This window comes from Oncorhynchus mykiss, chromosome 25, assembly GCF_057628025.1.
Source record: "Oncorhynchus mykiss isolate SJ-2025 chromosome 25, ASM5762802v1, whole genome shotgun sequence".
Lineage (NCBI taxonomy): Eukaryota > Metazoa > Chordata > Actinopteri > Salmoniformes > Salmonidae > Oncorhynchus > Oncorhynchus mykiss.
Window position 1 is genome coordinate 52,568,896 of NC_143046.1, and position 18,243 is coordinate 52,587,138.

General features: G+C 45.5%; 1 protein-coding gene across 1 annotated transcript; it reads left to right on the forward strand.

Annotated features, from left to right (window-relative positions):
- Nucleotides 1–9,856: 9,856 nt before the first annotated feature.
- Nucleotides 9,857–15,646, forward strand: LOC110505279 (transcription cofactor vestigial-like protein 2). The gene is made up of 4 exons (XM_036962946.2): nucleotides 9,857–10,221; nucleotides 10,832–11,174; nucleotides 12,988–13,428; nucleotides 14,407–15,646. The coding sequence occupies exons 1-4, from the start codon at nucleotides 10,135–10,137 to the stop codon at nucleotides 14,448–14,450; spliced, it is 915 nt and encodes a 304-aa protein (XP_036818841.2). The 5' UTR covers nucleotides 9,857–10,134; the 3' UTR covers nucleotides 14,451–15,646.
- The last annotated feature ends 2,597 nt before the right edge of the window (nucleotides 15,647–18,243 follow it).

An 18,243-nucleotide genomic window follows, 5' to 3' on the forward strand; every position in this document is an offset into this window, starting at 1 on the left:
TCCAGATATAACAGACTGACCCTAGCATCCCAACACAAACTACTGCAGCATAAATACTGGACGCTGAGACAGGAGGGGTCAGGAGACACTGTGGCCCCATCCGATGATACCCCCGGACAGGGCCAAACAGGCAGGATATAACCCCACACACTTTGCCAAAGCACAGCCCCCACACCACTGGAGGGATATCTTCAACCACCAACTTACCATCCCGAGACCAGGCCGAGTATAGCCCACAAAGATCTCCACCACGGCACAACCCAAGGGGGGCGCCAACCCAGACAGGAAGACCACGTCAGTGACTCAACCCACTAAGGTGACACACCCCTCCTAGGGACGGCATGGAAGAGCACCAGTAAGCCAGTGACTCAGCCCCTGTAATAGGGTTAGAGGCAGAGAATCCCAGTGGAGAGAGGGGAACCGGCCAGGCAAAGACAGCAAGGGCGGTTCGGTTCGTTGCTCCAGTGCCTTTCCGTTCACCTTCACACTCCTGGGCCAGACTTCACTCAATCATAGGACCTACTGAAGAGATGAGACTTCATTAAAGACTTAAAGGTTGAGACCGAGTGCGTCTCTCACATGGGTAGGCAGACCATTCTAATAAAATGGAGCTCTATAGGAGAAAGCCCTGCCTCCAGCTGTTTAATTAGAAATTCTAGGGACAATTAGGAGGCCTGCGTCTTGGGACCGTAGCATACGTGTAGGTATGTACGGCAGGACCAAATTAGAAAGATAGGTAGGAGCAAGCCCATGTAATACTTTGTAGGTTAGCAGAGTAATATGGAGTAATATGATAAAAAATGTTGGTTCTAGTCAAGATTCTAGCAGCCGTATTTAGCACTAACTGAAGTTTATTTAGTACTTTATCCGGGTAGCCAAAAAGTAGAGCATTGCAGTAGTCTAACCTAGAAGAGACAAAAGCATGGATTCATTTTTCTGCATAATTTTTGGACAGAAAATGTCTGATTTTTGCAATTTTACATAGATGGAAAAAAGCTGTCCTTCAAACAGTCTTGATATGTGTCATGTTCTGACCTTAGTTCCTTTGTTATGTCTTTGTTTTAGTATGGTCAGGGCGTGAGTTGGGTGGGTTGTCTATTTTCCGTTTTCTATGTTGTGTTTTTGTGTTTGGCGTGGTATGGTTCTCAATCAGAGGCAGGTGTCGTTAGTTGTCTCTGATTGAGAATCATACTTAGGTAGCCTTTCCCACTTGTGTTTCGTGGGTGTTTATTTTCTGTGTCTGTGTGTTCCACACGGAACTGTTTCGGTTGGTTATTTCACGTGTCGTTTATTGTGTTCTTTCAGTGTTCGCTTGTTTTAATAAAGAGCATGAACACGTACCACGCTGCGCATTGGTCCTCCGATCCTTACTACTCCTTCTCGACGTCGAGGAGGAAGATAGCCGTTACAGAAACACCCACCATCAAAGGACCAAGCAGCGTGGTAACGGGCAGCAGCAGCAGCGCTCTCAGGACACCTGGACATGGGAGGAGATTCTGGATGTCAAGGGACCCAGCACAGGCTGGAGAATATTGCCGCCCCAAGGTGGAGCTGGACGCAGCGAAAGCCGAGAGGCGGTGGTATGAGGAGGCAGCACGGCAGCGCGGCTGGAAGCCTGAGAGGCAGCCCCAAAAATGTATTGGGGGGTGGCACACGGGGAGTGTGGCGAAGTCAGGTAGGAGACCTGCGCAAACTCCCCGTGCTTACCGTGGAGAGAGAGGGACCGGGCAGGCACCGTGTTATGCCGTGAGGCGCACGGTGCGCAGGCATAGCCCGGGCTAGGTTGGGCATTGAGCCAGGTGTCATGAAGCCATCTCAGCGCATCTGGTCTCCAGTGCGTCTCCTCGGGCCGGGGTACATGGCACCAGCCCTACGCATGGTATCCCTGGTTTGCCAGCACAGCCCAGTGCGGGCTATTCCACCTCGCCGCACTGGCCTGGCTACGAGGAGCATTCAGCCAGGTAGGGTTGGGCAGGCTCGGTGCTCGAGACCTCCAGTGCGCCTTCACGGTCCGGTCTATCCGGTGCCACCTCCACGCACCAGCCCTCCGGTGGCAGCCCCCCCCCCCCCCCCACCAGGCTGTCTCTCCGTCTCCTCCCTACAGGTGCTCCCGCCTGTCCTGAGCTGCCAGAGTCTCCCGTCTGTCCTGAGCTGCCAGAGTCTCCCATCTGTCCTGAGCTGCCAGAGTCTCCCGTCTGTCCTGAGCTGCCAGAGTCTCCCGTCTGTCCTGAGCTGCCAGAGTCGCCCGTCTGTCCTGAGCTGCCAGAGTCGCCCGTCTGTCCTGAGCTGCCAGAGTCGCCCGTCTGTCCTGAGCTGCCAGAGTCGCCCGTCTGTCCTGAGCTGCCAGAGTCGCCCGTCTGTCCTGAGCTGCCAGAGTCGCCCGTCTGTCCTGAGCTGCCAGAGTCGCCCGTCTGTCCTGAGCTGCCAGAGTCGCCCGTCTGTCCGGAGCTGCCAGAGTCGCCCGTCTGTCCGGAGCTGCCAGAGTCGCCCGTCTGTCCGGAGCTGCCAGAGTCGCCCGTCTGTCCGGAGCTGCCAGAGTCGCCCGTCTGTCCGGAGCTGCCAGAGCCGTCCGTCAGCCAGGAGCTGCTGGAATCGCCCGTCACTCCAGTGCTGCCGGAGTCGTCCTTCACTCTGGCGTTGCCAGAATCTCCCGTCTGTCCGGTGCTGCCGGAATCTCCTGACCATTCGGGACCCATTACTAGGGTCCCCATTCCGAGGTCGGCGGCGAGGGTCGCCGCTCAAAAGAGACCACGGAGGCGGACAAAGACTATGGTGTGGGGTCCATGTCCCGCACCAGAGCCGCCACTACGGACAGACACCCACCCAGACCCTCCCCTATAGGTTCAGGTTTTACGGCCGGAGTCCGCACCTTTAGGGGGGGGGGGTTGGTTATTTCATGTCTCGTTTATTGTTTTGTTTCAGTGTTCCCTTGTTTTAATAAAGAGCATGAACACGTACCACGCTGCGCATTGGTCCTCCGATCCTTACTACTCCTCCTCGTCGGAGGAGGAGGAAGACAGCCATTACAATATGTTCGTTAAAAGAGAGATCAGGGTCCAGAGTAAAGCTGAGTTCCTTCACAGTTTTATTTGAGACGACTGTACAACCATCAAGATTAATTGTCAGATTCAACAGAATATCTCTTTGTTTCTTCGGACCTAGAACAGGCATCTCTGTCTTTTTGTCTGAGTTTAAAAGTAGAACATTTGCAGCCATCCACTTCCTTATGTCTGAAACACAGGCTTCCAGCGAGGGCAATTTTGGATCTTCACCATGTTTCATCAAAATGTACAACTGTGTGTCATCCGCATAGCAGTGAAAGTTAACATTATGTTTTTGAATTACATCTCCAAGAGGTAAAATATATAGTGAAAACAATAGTGGTCCTAAAACAGAACCTTGAGGAACACCAAGATCAGGTCATTTACCACCTTCACAAGTGCAGTCTCAGTGCTATGATGGGGTCTAAAACCAGACTGAAGCATTTCGTATACATTGTTTGTCTTCAGGAAGGCAGTGAGTTGCGGCGCAACAGATTTTTCATTTTTTTTTGAGAGGAATGGGAGATTCGATATAGGCCGATAGTTTTTAAAATATTTTCTGGGTCAAGGTTTGGATTTTTCAAGGGAGGCTTTATTCCTGTCACTTTTACTGAGTTTGGTACACATCTGGTGGGATAGAGAGACGTTTATTATGTTCAGCATAGGAGGGCCAAGCACAGGAAGCAGCTCTTTCAGTAGTACAGAGTACCTTGGCTGAGATGGGAGAACTTGCCAGAAGGACAACAGTCTCTACAGCACTTTACCAATCTGGGCTTTATGGGAGAGTGGCCAGGCGGAAGCCACTTCTGAGAAAAAGGCACATAACAGCACACCTTGGAATGTGCAAAAAGTATTGTGAAAGACTCTGAGATCTTAAGGCAAAATATTCTGTGGTCTGATGAGAATAGTGATGACAGCATCATAGTGGTAATAATAGAGAGAATAATAAATGGAGCCAAGCATAGGCAAACCCTTGATGAGAACCTGCTTCAGAGTGTAAATGACCTTCGGGGGCAAAGATGTACGTTCCAACAAGACAAGGACCTCAAGCACACAAGCCAGAGCAATGCGGGAATGGCTTCAGAACAAGAATGTAGAAGAAGTCCTTGAGTGGCCATGCAACTTGAATCCCATTCAAATCTGTGGAAAACCTTAAAGATTGCTGTTCACCGCTGCTCCCCATCGAACTTAATAACAGAACTTGACAAAAACCTACAAGAAAGAATGTGAGAAAATCCCCATATCCAGATGTGCAAAGCTGATACAGACATACCCAAGACGACTGACTCAAACCTGTAATCGCCCCCCCAAGCTCCTTGACATAGTATTGACTAAGTGGTGTGAACACTTATGTAAATTAGATCAACCCTATAACAGCCACTATAGTGTTATGGAATAGGTTAGGTAGTTCACACTGCACGCTTTAGCTCACTACCACTACCACTTCCACACTCTATTCCCCCCAGGGGGCAGCTGCCAGCACCCAGGTCCAAGTGTTGTTCTGCCAAGCCTTGATCAGGACATGTTCTGCAAATGAAGGTGATCATCAGTGAGTGTCCCAGCTGGCAGAGCTGTGAGGCTGCTGGGTTTCGCCTGTTTGTAGTTTTCCTTTTTTGTATGTGTTTTTTTCTGCCACCATCTGAACATAATCGGCTTGGGCTCTCTGACCCAAAGGAGTCAACTGGCCCTGGACCTAAGGTAATGTTACTGTCTCCATGGGCACATGTGCATCCAACACGGTCCTCTCAAACGCCGATTTCTCACATAGATGCACACATTCATTCAGGTTACAGACCATGTAACTAGGCCTAGGACCTCTAATCAAAGTGAGCGCAACAATATCCGTAGGCTAGTTATTGGTTATCGTAACAATAGACCTAATAACTCAAGCCTGATAATGCAGTTTTCCTATATTCAATATATTGTCATGGATACAGTCTGGTTTAGGTAAAACAATGGTGAGTGCAGCATTCAGTCTGGGCTACCTTTGTCTGTGAACCAGCCAGACCTGTCTAAGAGTCTGAAACTGTGTGTGTGTGTGTGTGTGTGTGTGTGTGTGTGTGTGTGTGTGTGTGTGTGTGTGTGTGTGTGTGTGTGTGTGTGTGTGAGTGTGTGTATGTGTGTATGTGTGTGTGCGTGTGTGTTTTTCACTGTCAGACCTATTGGGATGGCTCAGGACAGCTGGAGGGACTGTGAGCCACTGGGAAGACCAGGACAAGAGAGCAGCTGTTATGTCTATGTCTCTCTAACACATGCTGCATGGAGCAGGGGGGATTTGTGTAGCTAAAGCTAAAGCAGGCCAATAGGATAAACAAGTGTGGAATGCTGTGAGAGGCAGAGTGACCCCCTTGGGTCCATGCCAGACAGAGACCTTAAAAAAGGCGTTGTTGTTTCAGGGGTTATGGTTCAATCTTCCATAGCCGGGTTAAACCAGAATGAACGCTGCGTTCGCAATTGAAGTAAAGTAAAAACAATGGTTGTCTGCTTTAACCATGGTATCTATCTGTGCTCTGTCCAAACATGCAGTACTGTATATAGCCTGTGTGTTGTGTGCAAGTCATGCTTTGCTGGCCACTGTTCTTGGATGTTACTTAATTTGTTTTTTAGAATTTGTTCAACGGTGATTGATAGCATGGATTATAAAGTATTCCTGGTGTCACGATCATATTGGAGGTCTAAATAAAGCTGGTGCCATTACTTCTTTCAACAGGTCAGCCAATCAGAGGCGTCGGAGCAGTTCTCCTTTAGCCTGGGTAGAAAGAGGATGGGTTTGGATGTCCGGGGTCATATGCAACAGTGATGTAACTTGTTTATTTTCAGCTAGCGCACGCCGCGGACACACACACGCAAACACATACACATTATTGTGCTTTAATACACAATAAATCCTTCAAATAAATAAAGTATAAATCAATACAATTAATTATTTATAAATCCATTGCCTAAATGAGCAATCATTATGCACAAATAATGGACACTAATGCTCATAATGATGTATGCAGACATTAACCTATTTTAACCTGCTTGTGCCCCACCTCTATTCTCTGCTCCAGTCAAGGGGTTGCGTCACTCGCCCTCCTCCCTTTCCTAGTGTGGTCAGTATATGACAACTGTTGCATTGCTAACCACACACACACACAAACACACACATACTGTTGCCAAATAGTGACAAATGACTGTAGATGATTGTTTCGGAGGAAAGGCAGAGTGAGGTAAGACAACGATGAGGTTTATGTGTTGCTGGGGAAGAGAGGGAAGAGGGAGATAGAAAGTCATGGTCATTAATACTAGAAGTCTCCATTCCATCAGCAGCAGCTGTTTATCACGCTGTAAGTTGGAGTGCACCAACATTGCATCACACACGGCTCTGGCTCCAGCACCCCAGCCGCCGGCTCTGCCCAGCTCCGTCCTGTATGTTAAATATTTAGGCAGACGACAACATCAAAAGAGCATTGTAAAGAAAGAAAAAGACAAAATAAATGAAATAATGCCACAGCAGTGCGGAATCAGAGCTTAAACTACAAAAGTAAAAGCATTAGTTGATACGCAGCACATAAACACAGCAACACGATATCCAAAATGTCCTTTGCAATGTTTCTACCTTCTGTAGACATTGTATCACAGGGATTCTACACATCAACATCCACCCACCCACCTAAGCAGCAACACGACTTCACCCAAACTTCCCACCGGCCTCATCTGCTAACAGACATCAGAGGCATTCCAACTCAATCTGACACTCGTCGAAGGAATTCTGCAAATATTCCACACAATTCTCCCAGGCAGTCCCGAGTGTCTGTCAAAAAGACTGGAATGCCGTCCAAATCAGGCTCCTTTAAAACTTAAAGCAACACCTTGTTCTTTTAAACTATTAAAACCCCCCCAGAGTCAAAGTCCGCGCCTCCATGTAAATCTAATTAGCTCCTTTAAAAATGAAAGCGCCACCTTGTTCTTTTAAACTATTAAAACCCCCCAGAGTCAAAGTCCGCGCCTCCATGGAAATTGAATTAGCATTATAAACAAATCCCCATAAAAATCTGTCCATTTAAGCTAGAGATATTTGTGTTTTTGCATTGCATATGGCTTAATCCACCGCATCCGCCAGTGTGTCGCACTTTCGCACTTCCGTATCTGTGGTGAAAGGTGAAAGAGACAGTGAGACATCCTGAAAATCAGTCTTCTCACAAAATCGTCTGTAGTGTCTGAATGGTTTGGGCTGCTCACTAATATGACCACTCTGTGGAAAGGTGTTTTGCTCTAGGACGCCCACAGGCGTCACACTCGTCTGAAGCTCCTCCAGTATGGTTTCAAAATATTCTGTACAAAAGTATATATACAGTGCATTTCGAAAGTATTCAGACACCTTCACCACATTTTGTTATGTTACAGCCTTATTAAAAAATGGATTCAATAAACTATTTTCCTCGTCAATCTACACACAATACCCCAAAAACGACGAAGTGAAAACAGCATTTCAGAAAATGTTCCACATTTTTGCAAATTTATTAAAATAAATAAAACAGAAATACCTCATTTAAATAAGTATTCAGACCCTTTGCTATGATACACGAAATTGAGCTCAGCTGCATCCTGTTTCCATTGATCATCCTTGAGATGTTTCTAAAACTTGACTGGGGTCCACCTGTGGTAAATTCAATTGATTGGACATGATTTGGAAAGGCACACACCTTCAATATCAGGTCCCACAGTTGACAGTGCATGTCAGAGCAAAAACCAAGCCATGAGGTCGAAGGAATTGTCTGTAGAGCATTGAAGTTCGCCAATGACACTGTGGCCTCCGTCATTCTTAAATAGAAGAAGTTTCCTCTTCCTAGAGCTGGCAGCCCGACCAAACGGAAAATCAGATGGACACTCTGACAGAGCTCCAGAGTTCCTCTGTGGAGATGGGAGGACCTTCCAGAAGGACAAACATCTCTGCAGCACTCCACTAATCAAGCCTTTATGGTAGAGTGGCCAGACGGAAGCCACTCCTCATTAAAGGGCACATGACAGCCCACTTTGAATTTGCCAAAAGGCACCTAAAGGACTCTCAGACCATGAGAAACAAGATTATCTGGTCTGATGAAACCAAGATTGAACTCTTTGGCCTGAATGCCAAGTGTCACGTCTGGAGGAAACCAGGCACTGCTCATCACCTGGCCAATACCATCCCTACGGTGAAGCATGGTCGGTGGCAGCATCATGCTGTGTGTAGGTTTTTCAGCTGCAGGGTCTGGGGAACTATTCAGGATTGAAGAAAGATGAACGGAGCAAAGTACTGAGAGATCGTTGATAAAAACCTGCTCCAGAGCACTCAGGATCTCAGACTGAGGCGAAGGTTCACCTTCCAACAGGACAACAACCCTAAGCAGACAGCCAAAACAACGCAGGAGTGGCTTCAGGACAAGTCTCTGAATATCCTTGAGTGGCCCAGCCAGAGACCGGACTTGAACTCGATCAAACATCTCTGGACAGACCTGAAAATAGCTGAACAACGACGCTTCCCATCCAACCTGACAGAGCTTGACAGAATCTGCAGAGAAGAATGGGAGAAACTCCCCAAATACAGGTGTGCCAAGCTTGTAGCATCATAGCCAAGAAGACTTGAGGCTGTAATTGTTGCCAAAGGTGCTTCAACAAAGTACTGAGTAAAGGGTGTGAATACTTATGTACAGTGGGGCAAAAAAGTATTTAGTCAGCCACCAATTGTGCAAGTTCGCCCACTTAAAAAGATGAGAGAGGCCTGTAATTTTCATCATAGGTACACTTCAACTATGACAGACAAAATGAGAGAAAAAAAACACAACATCACATTGTAGGATTTTTAATGAATTTATTTGCAAATTATGGTGGAAAATAAGTATTATAAATAAGTAAATTCATCAACTAACTTTTGTATATATTTCTTAGATACTTCAAGGGGTCTTAAAATTCAAAATCAAATAGATGAATGATCCTTGGTATGACCTTCTTATAACAATTCCATACAGCTTAAAAAACATATCCTCGGGCTTAGAGAGGGCTTAGACTGTTATGGGTTTTAATGGGTCACATTTCTGATAGGACATCTAACCTATCAAAGTAAAATAATTCATGTAGGGTAAATTGATTCATATTTTTCTTTTGTTATTTTAAATCGTACTATGACATCAGATGACATACTACGCGAGGAAAGCTCCTTGTTTGTGTAACTGATGGGTGATAATTTGTCATGGAATTGTGTATTTCTTTTCTCCTGGTGTTGGTATGGCCAGTGTGTGCACCCTACAGTTGACACCTAAGTGTCATTCTGAGAATTCCACCAAATAGCTCCAATGTCCGCAGACTTTACTTGGCTACCCCATGTTTTAAAGGATGGCCGACTTGACACTTTAAAATGGGAATATAATACACATTTCCTATATCCACTGACCGAGCACCTTCTCTTTAATGAAGTCACTTGCTTGTTAAATTACTCTATTGCCTCTACGACCATAACTGAATCTACTTCTGCGGTGGGCCTATTGGCCTATGACCCTCTGTGTAACCCTTGGAAAAGTTTATTTTGGGGTCAAAGAAGTTAAGGATCATACATACATCATCTTACATTATGGACATTGGAAAACGTGCATGGACAATAGGTCATTCGATAATAATAGATTTATTTTACAATCATGAACCGATTACTCACAAATTATCATTGGCTACATTTCTTAATAGCCTACAATTCTTATCTTAATAGAAAGAAATCGTAATATATTTTCGTGCTCTTTACTAAACAGCTTAGGCTTATGTAATATTACAAATCAGAGCATTTATTTTAGCGGGAAGCTATTGGACAAGCTACAGGACACTCTTGTGTGTGTTTTGTTTTATAAACCTCTCTCACCACAATCTGAGAGCGCAGCTGCTGTTGCGCAGCGTAGCAGAGAGCGCTCTCTGGAGTGATGTCGAGCCTCGTGCTGCCTGCTGCGCATTGCCACTGACCGAGCGCCTTCTCTAGTTGCCTTGCTGCTGCTGGTAGCGGAATGTTGTCGCTCTCTTACAACGTTGGTTTCCATATGACAGTGCGACACTTCCCTTCCCTGGCCTGAGAGGACACCGTGTCATTACCATGAGTTGTTTGGATGTTATGTACCCAGCCTATGGACATTACGCACCGTACGCTCCAGCCGCCCCCGCGTTCATCAACAGCTTCCAGGTAAGGAGGCGCTGTCAAATATTTTCGAATGAACTAATTAAACGCGCGAGAGAAACTTTGTTTTCCGAGAATAAGTTTATTTGCGTAAAAAAGTAACCTATTTGATTGTTTTACCTACACAAAATGTTGGATCTATGGGCAGATTATCAACGAGGTCTGTAAGAAACCAAATGTCTCCAAAAAATGTTTCCAAAACCTGCACTTCTCTGTTTCTAAATTTTCCATGATCAATGCTATGGATCTCACATTTTTTTTTGTCTAATGTTGGTAGTTTATCAGACCCATAAGCAGTGGATGAATGTTGTCGGCATTTGTATGACAGAGGGCTTACCAATTGGCACATACTGATTTCGTTTGAATAGTTGTGGAGAAAACAGTGTCATGACCACAAGACTATTTGTCAATGCACACACACACACACACGTGCACACACACGTGCACACACACACACACACACACACACACACACACACACACACACACACACACACACACACACACACACACACACACACACGTCTTATGTCACAATAGACTTGGTCTTCCAGATCTCTCCCTTCTAACAACTGTCCATTGACCCCACCCTGCCCCCCTTCCTCCCCCCCTTCAGGCACCCATTGGTCTGAGGAGCCCCTCTCCTCGCCGCAGAGACTTCATGATGGAGAGCGCGGAGATGACAAGGTGTCCGGAGGGGGTATCGGCGGGCACCAGCACGGGCCCTGGCTCTTCCTCCTCCGCCTCTTCCTCATCCTCATATCCCCGTGCCACTCGACCAGAGGAGTGCCATAAGGAGAAACAGGAAGTGCCCGAGGCTGAGTACCTGACGTCTCGTTGTGTCCTCTTCACGTACTACCAAGGGGACATCAGCAGTGTGGTAGACGAACACTTCTCCAGGGCACTCAGCTCCTACATGGAGGGAGAGGGCAAGAGGAGGGCATCGGACCTGGGCACAGGTAGCGTGTGTGTGTGTGTGTAGATATAAAATGGCAAACCAAAAGGGCAAAGAAATGGACAGAAGGGTGCTTGTTTAGTGGTGCTTGTTGTCCTCTGCCCTAATGGGGTCAGAGGTTAGGAAGGCTTGAGGGTCAAGGGTCAGGGATATTATTAGACAAGTGTGACATGCTTCATTCTATCAGTTAAGTGTGTTTTTGGGCAGTTAAGTGTAGTTTGATGATTTTTCAGAAGAATATTAATGCAGATACAGGTAAGATCAACAAAGTTCAGGATTTGGGCCAAGAAATGACCCAATGGTAGGCAGTATGTCATAAATGAAACTGATATTATAGAGAGAACCAAGTAAAGAGATTGTTTTACACAAAAGAGACTGACATTACTCAGATGAATGGGTTATTAACAATCAGTGGACGTTTTCTCGACAATCACCAACAGGTGCAGACAGCGTCAACCAATGTCTTCACATGAATTGTATTCTACAGCTTTTTTTTTTTTTTACAAATGGTTTCAACTTTCTCTCGATCAACGGTACCACTATTACATTCGCCAAAGTAGTCACCCAAACTCGAGTTGTGCTCTGCCTGTCCTCCCGATTTCCATGTAGGACTTAGATCCTCCCTCTCCCTCTCTCGTTGGACGTCTTCCTGCCTGACAACAGATACTATGTTTATACGCGGCCGTAAGCGTTGAACCCCGCGGGCCGGCATATCGCCTTCAAATGGCTCCGGGCGGCCCCACAATGGCCGCTGCTGATTTATCACACAACTGGTTTGATTGGGGCTGCTGCGTGCACTGCCGCACGACAGTGTCTTTTTTCAGAGTAATTCTAAATATAAAAAGTAACGTCTAAAAGCCTAAAACTGTCCCACTGACATTCTGCTTCGGGCGAACGGAGTGGTGCAGAAGAAACAACAGGTGGGGGGTGTGTTGGGGGGGGGTTCGTGTACAGGTCCAGAGGAGGGGGTAAGTAAGGGGGCTGGGGGGGGGGGGGGGGGGGGGCAGGGCACAGGGCCAAGGTTCTCTTCCTCTCTGTGTCAGTGAGTGTCTGTATCTCTCTCTGCTTCAAGTTTTAATGTCCCGTGCACAAACAAGTACAGTGAAATGCCTTTCTTGCCAGCTCTAAACCCGACAACACAGTCATCAATATCAATGTGGTACTAAAAATACCAAGGTAGAAGAAAAACGCACAACAAATACAAATAAGAAATAAGAACATGAGAAGTAAGCTACTGTATATACAGGGTCTGTTCCAATACCAATTTACAGGGATACTGGAGTGATATAGGTTGATATGTATAGGGGTAAGATGACTGGGCATCAGGATATACAGTATGTACAGTATGATGATTGTATGTGAATGTGTGTGTGTGTGTGTAGAGTCAGTATAAATATGTGTGCATGTTATGTGTGTGTGTGAGCAAATTAAGTGAGTGGGTGTGTGTTGGAGCGTCAGTGTGTGTGAGTGTGTAGAGTCAGTATAAAAATACAAGGTCAACTCAGTCCATGTCGCCATTTTGTTAGCAGTCTTGGTGTCAGACTCGGTCTGTCTATTTGTTTCTCTCTCTCTCCCTCTCTCTCTCTAAGATTCTCTGGTATTTCTTTCTGTGGCCTGCAGGAGACTACTGTTGGTAGGACTGTGTGCTGTATGTACATATGTGTAAAAACCATATGACCTAATGTTGTTTTCATGATTTGCATCCATCTCTCATGGGCTATTCCATATGTGTCTGTAAATCATGCCATACAGTAACACAACTGTCTGTGACATATGCCTAACCCCCCCCCCCCCCTCCCTCTCTCTCTCTCTCTCAGATACCCCTTCACCCAGTAGTCGCCGAAGCTTCCCCCCCTCCTTCTGGGACAGCAACTACTCCTCCCCCCAAAGTTGCTCCCACTGCGAACCCGGAATGCCCACCTATTCCATGGACCCCTACGCTTCCGGACTCCGCCCGGGCATTCCGCACCCTCACGCCCATCCTCACAGTCACCCCCACTCGCACCTCCACCCATCAGAGGGGTGGGGCTACACCCCGAGCCAGGCCTACGGGCCCTCCAGGCCCCTCCACGAACTCTACACTCCTGGTGGCCTGGAGCCCCACCACCCCTACAGCCCCTTGCTTATGCCCACCGTGCGGCCCCACCACCTGGGCTCCCTCCCCGTGCACCACCCCTATGACGTCACCAAGCTGGACCCCACCGCGCCCTGGCCGGGCCTGCTGCCCCCCGGAGAGATGGCCCTCAACATGGACGCAGGTATGGAGTCGCTTCTCTACTTCAGCGGAGCCTACCGCAACCACAACAAGCACAACCACAACAACAGCCACCTGCAGCTTTTCAATAGCAGTCCTCTCTGCTGCAGCCACAGCCACAGCCACCTGCGTGTCCACAGTCCCATAAATTTGCAATATCGGTTAACACCATGAACCTCAAACGCTCGACAGGCTTTTGACCACTGACATTAACATTGGAAAGCTGCTTTTTGAGCCCACAGAAAGTATTATAATACAGATGAATGTGAACCCGCAACCCCAATGAAATGGACTTTTCAATATCATCTGTCAACACGGCTTAGTCATTTCAGTTGTCATTGTGCGATTGTTTCCGAATTCTACAATGTAAGCTGATCAATCATGTAACACTATTAAATGTCAGTTTCCCACCAGACGACCTGTCACCTGACCGTATAACGATGGCTGCCGAGCACACCAAACATTTATTTGGTGTGGCAGCCACCCGAGAATCCACCAGTATGCGTTATTGACCAACAAAAAAAAAAACATACTTTTACCAGTTCTCTATCAGTGTGTTTTGCCCTCTGTGCTGGGACGGTTTAGTGCCAATAATAAACTGTTGTAGTTTTGTCCACCTCACTCTCTAACCAGAGTCCAATTTGGCGATTAACACCCACCCACACCTTAGTCTTCAGACTCGGTACACTACACCTCTACATTAAACCTGGTCCTCCAAGCCACCTCAGCAGTTTATTTCTTTCAGCTACATTTGTCACTTTTAGGTCACATTTGTGAGCTGTCCTACTGTATGTTTCTCTGCTGCTGTTGTATGGCATAAACAGAAAATGAGTGTCAGAGAAAACACATCATCAATAGCCTTTTAAAAAAAAAATGGAAGCTGTTTGGATTAAAGAGCAGGAGCAGCCATGACAACCATTGTGCCTCGTTCTCATTGTTTTCCTCCATTGTATCTTCTTTCTTTTTTTTTCTACATCCCCAGGCCTCCAGCATCACAAGAAAGGGAAGGACCTGTACTGGTTTTAACAACCCTCCTCCTTTGCCATCGACCAGCCATTACCGGATCCAATTAGGACGTCTGGACCTGTACCATTGAAGCGCCCCCTCCTCGCCGTTCCCTCACCCCCCTTTATCACTCACCCACCACCGCCCTCGTCCCCCCTCATTTGCCCTCGCCTCCCCCCAGGCCCACGGTGCCAGCGCAGCCGAGAGGCTCCAGGTCGGCATGTGTGTACCGTGGAGATAAAGACTCAGAGGCTGGGCTTATGGAGAGCAGAGCAGAGAGAGAAGATGTACAGCCTTGGAGACCACTGTTCTGTGTTCTGTGATGACTGGCCTATCCCTCTCCTCTCCTATCCCTGCTCAGGGCTCATCTGTGTGGTGCAGCAGCATAGAGACCATTGGAGGCCACTAGCAATGTGCTAACAACAGTGTCCTGGTTTGGATAGAGAGAGAGAGAGGGACAGGCTCATAAGAAACTTCCTTTGGACACAGGGGAAGTGCAAACAAAGACGGATGAGATGAAATGGTATTTATCACATGCTTCGTAAACAACAGGTGTAGACTAACATTGAAATGCTTAAACCGGTCGCCCAATCTTTCACTACACCCCTCCCTACTGCAGGTTCTCTTCTCTGTGTTGACACGGCACTCGTCATCTATATTATCTGGGCAGTTATCTGCATTTTCGTCAAATGGACATGCGATGATTGGACTGGCTGTGAATGGTTTTGGATTGTGACTGTAATCATAATGTTTATTTTCTTTCTTTTTTTTCTATTTATTTTGTGTTTTAATATGCATTTCTGAAATGAAATCTTCATTTGGCCAGTGCTCTGGAAATACTCCGGTTGTGGTTTGTTAAAAGCTGGTTGAGAAGTTCTTGAAGAATGATTGCGAGAGGCTATAAAAGGCGTTATTTGACAGTATTTGTTGAGCTATGAACTAACCTTTTAGTTTGAGGAAAGGAAACACTACAATGTATGTCAACGATCAGCATAGTCAATAATAAGCATTTTATAAGCTGTTGATCAAGTATTGATCAGACACCACATTTGCTTTTAATCAGTTGAATGTGTTCCATTGATGTTCCTTTCGTCATACATGTGACTTGTAGCCGTTTTAAAAATGTGGACCGTAGAAGTGCTATTCAGGGCGTGCATTCTCTTGCTTGTGTCAAGAAATAACATTATTGTCAATAAATATTTTTATGGTAAATTCAAGACTGTCTTTCAATATCTGTACAGAATTATTTGAGTGATTTTTAAAAAGTATATGGACCCGTCAGCATAACCCAGTGGCAAACTGGTTGCAATGATGAGCCTGAAGATATGTTACACTTGAAATGACCGTGATTGAGTTATCAATGTAAACGACATAGTTTTGTGGGGCGTAAATTTAAAACAGAATTAAATTCCAAAATCTAAACATTGAAGTTATTTTTCAAATAATCCAAACACCTCCGAAGACATTCTGTTCTACTTCCATTTGACACTTTGACACCTATGAAGTGGAAACAAGCTTTGAATTCCAATTATGTGTAATCCGAGATGACTCCAACACTCCCAGTTATGCACAAGTGTTGCTGCACTATTGATCCAGATGATAATCAAATTGTGTCAGTATGCCAAGCATCGTACATGTTCATTTAGATGGACATTATGTTTGAGCCACTCGGGAGCAGCCAAGTATGTCACTGGTGGAGTCCCAAATTGCATCCTATTACCTATGCAGTGCACTACCTTTGTCCAGAGCCCTATGGGCCCCAGTCAAAAGTAGTGAATAGGGTGCCATTTGGGACACAAGCATGGCCCCGAGGCTTGGAAAAACACGGAAAGTAATCAAGTTGGAATGACTTGTCGAGGAACTGTATTTTGTTGCTAAAAGCACCCTCTGCCAGACAACTTAAAGCCATGCATGTACACAATTACAAAAGGTATGTTATAAGGTATACCATTTTGTAAGCGGTATAAGCATAGGTTATACTATATCCCATTTAAGCCACAAAGATCATATTCAAGTACTTACAATGAATTAATTAGAGTTCTAAGATGTAATTCTACGATGTAAGCATAGAAATGTTTATATATCAAATCTGCCACTACAACTGTAATGACCTAAAGAACATGTAACAGCATATTGTTCAGCTACACCAGTTAGACTATCCTTAGTGTCCCCCAAAGAGATGTACACCTGCCCCTTCCATGACAGACTGAATGGAGGTATTTATGGAGATAGTTTAGTGCCTAAAATAAGGGGATAAATACATGTAAATAAAGAAATACAAATCGTTTCTTGATCTGTCTTATATCTCCCAGATATAGGACAGACACTTCAGAACCAACTTCCTTCAGATAATGTTTTAATTGTTCCATGTAGGGAATCTGTTATTCAATACGTTTCTATTGGTTAATACCAGTATTGCCAAATTCAATATATAATCCATTAAGTTTTTTAATATATATTTTTGACAGGGTTCTTAAAATACTAAATCAAACAGTTAAATCATCTTTGGAATGACCATCTTAAAACAATTCCAAAATGTTTGCTTTAGAACCCTTCTCCCTCCTCCAGCTTAGACAGGGCTTAGATTCTAGAGGGTTAAAGAACGATTTTTAAGTCTTGAGACAATTGAGGCATGGATTGGGTATGTGTGCCATTCAGAGGGAGAATGGGCTAAACAAAACATTGAAATACCAGGCACACCGGTTTGTGTCAAGAACTGCAACGCTGCTGGGTTTTAACCATACCTACATGTACAGTGGGGCAAAAAAGTATTTAGTCAGCCACCAATTGTGCAAGTTCTCCCACTTAAAAAGATGAGAGAGGCCTGTAATTTTCATCATAGGTACACTTCAACTATGACAGACAAAATGAAAAAAATAATCCAGAAAATCACATTGTAGGATTTTTAATGAATTTATTTGCAAATTATGGTGGAAAATAAGTTTTTGGTCACCTACAAACAAGCAAGATTTCTGGCTCTCACAGACCTGTAACTTCTTCTTTAAGAGCCTCCCTTGTCCTCCACTCGTTACCTGTATTAATGGCACCTGTTTGAACTTGTTATCAGTATAAAAGACACCTGTCCACAACCTCAAACAGTCACACTCCAAACTCCACTATGGCAAAGACCAAAGAGCTGTCAAAGGACACCAGAAACAAAATTGTAGACCTGCACCAGGCTGGGAAGACTGAATCTGCAATAGGTAAGCAGCTTGGTTTGAAGAAATCAACTGTGGGAGAAATTATTAGGAAATGAAAGACATACAAGACCACTAATCTCCCTCAATCTGGGGCTCCACGTAAGATCTCACCCCAACACCTGTTGTATTCGGCGCACGTGACAAATAAACTTTGATTTTATTCGATTTTTCACGCTAAACAGTTTCACATGTGTATCAAGAATGGTCCACCAACCATAAGACATCCAGTCAACTTGATACAATTGTGGGAAGTATTGGCGTGAACATGGGCCAGCATGCCTCGAAGAATTGAGGGTGTTCCTAATGTTTGGTATACTCAGTGTATGTTCCCATTTTAATTGGTCATTGCATGGGAATCATATTACATTAGCCTGGTAGTGAACTTCTCACTTCACTTCCCTTATAGATTTTCCAAAAACAATTGTTTTGCATGTGTTGAGGCAGAGGTGTCAATGCAAACCACTACCTTGCAGTAAGTGTGGACAGTGCTGCCTTCTGGTGGAGAGTTCTCATTACCACTCCAGATAAACAAAATGCCATCTGCCAGTGCGAGTAAAGTATACTGAACAAAAAATATATAAATGCAACATGCAACAATTTCAAAGATTTTACTG

Bases quoted from the DNA above. Each gene is read 5' to 3' on its own strand.
- LOC110505279 (XM_036962946.2), top strand. From the start codon at position 10,135: ATGAGTTGTTTGGATGTTATGTACCCAGCCTATGGACATTACGCACCG. The intron at 11,175-12,987 runs GTAGCGTGTGTG...TCTCTCTCTCAG, and splicing joins GGCATCGGACCTGGGCACAG to ATACCCCTTCACCCAGTAGT. The intron at 13,429-14,406 runs GTATGGAGTCGC...CTACATCCCCAG, and splicing joins GGCCCTCAACATGGACGCAG to GCCTCCAGCATCACAAGAAA.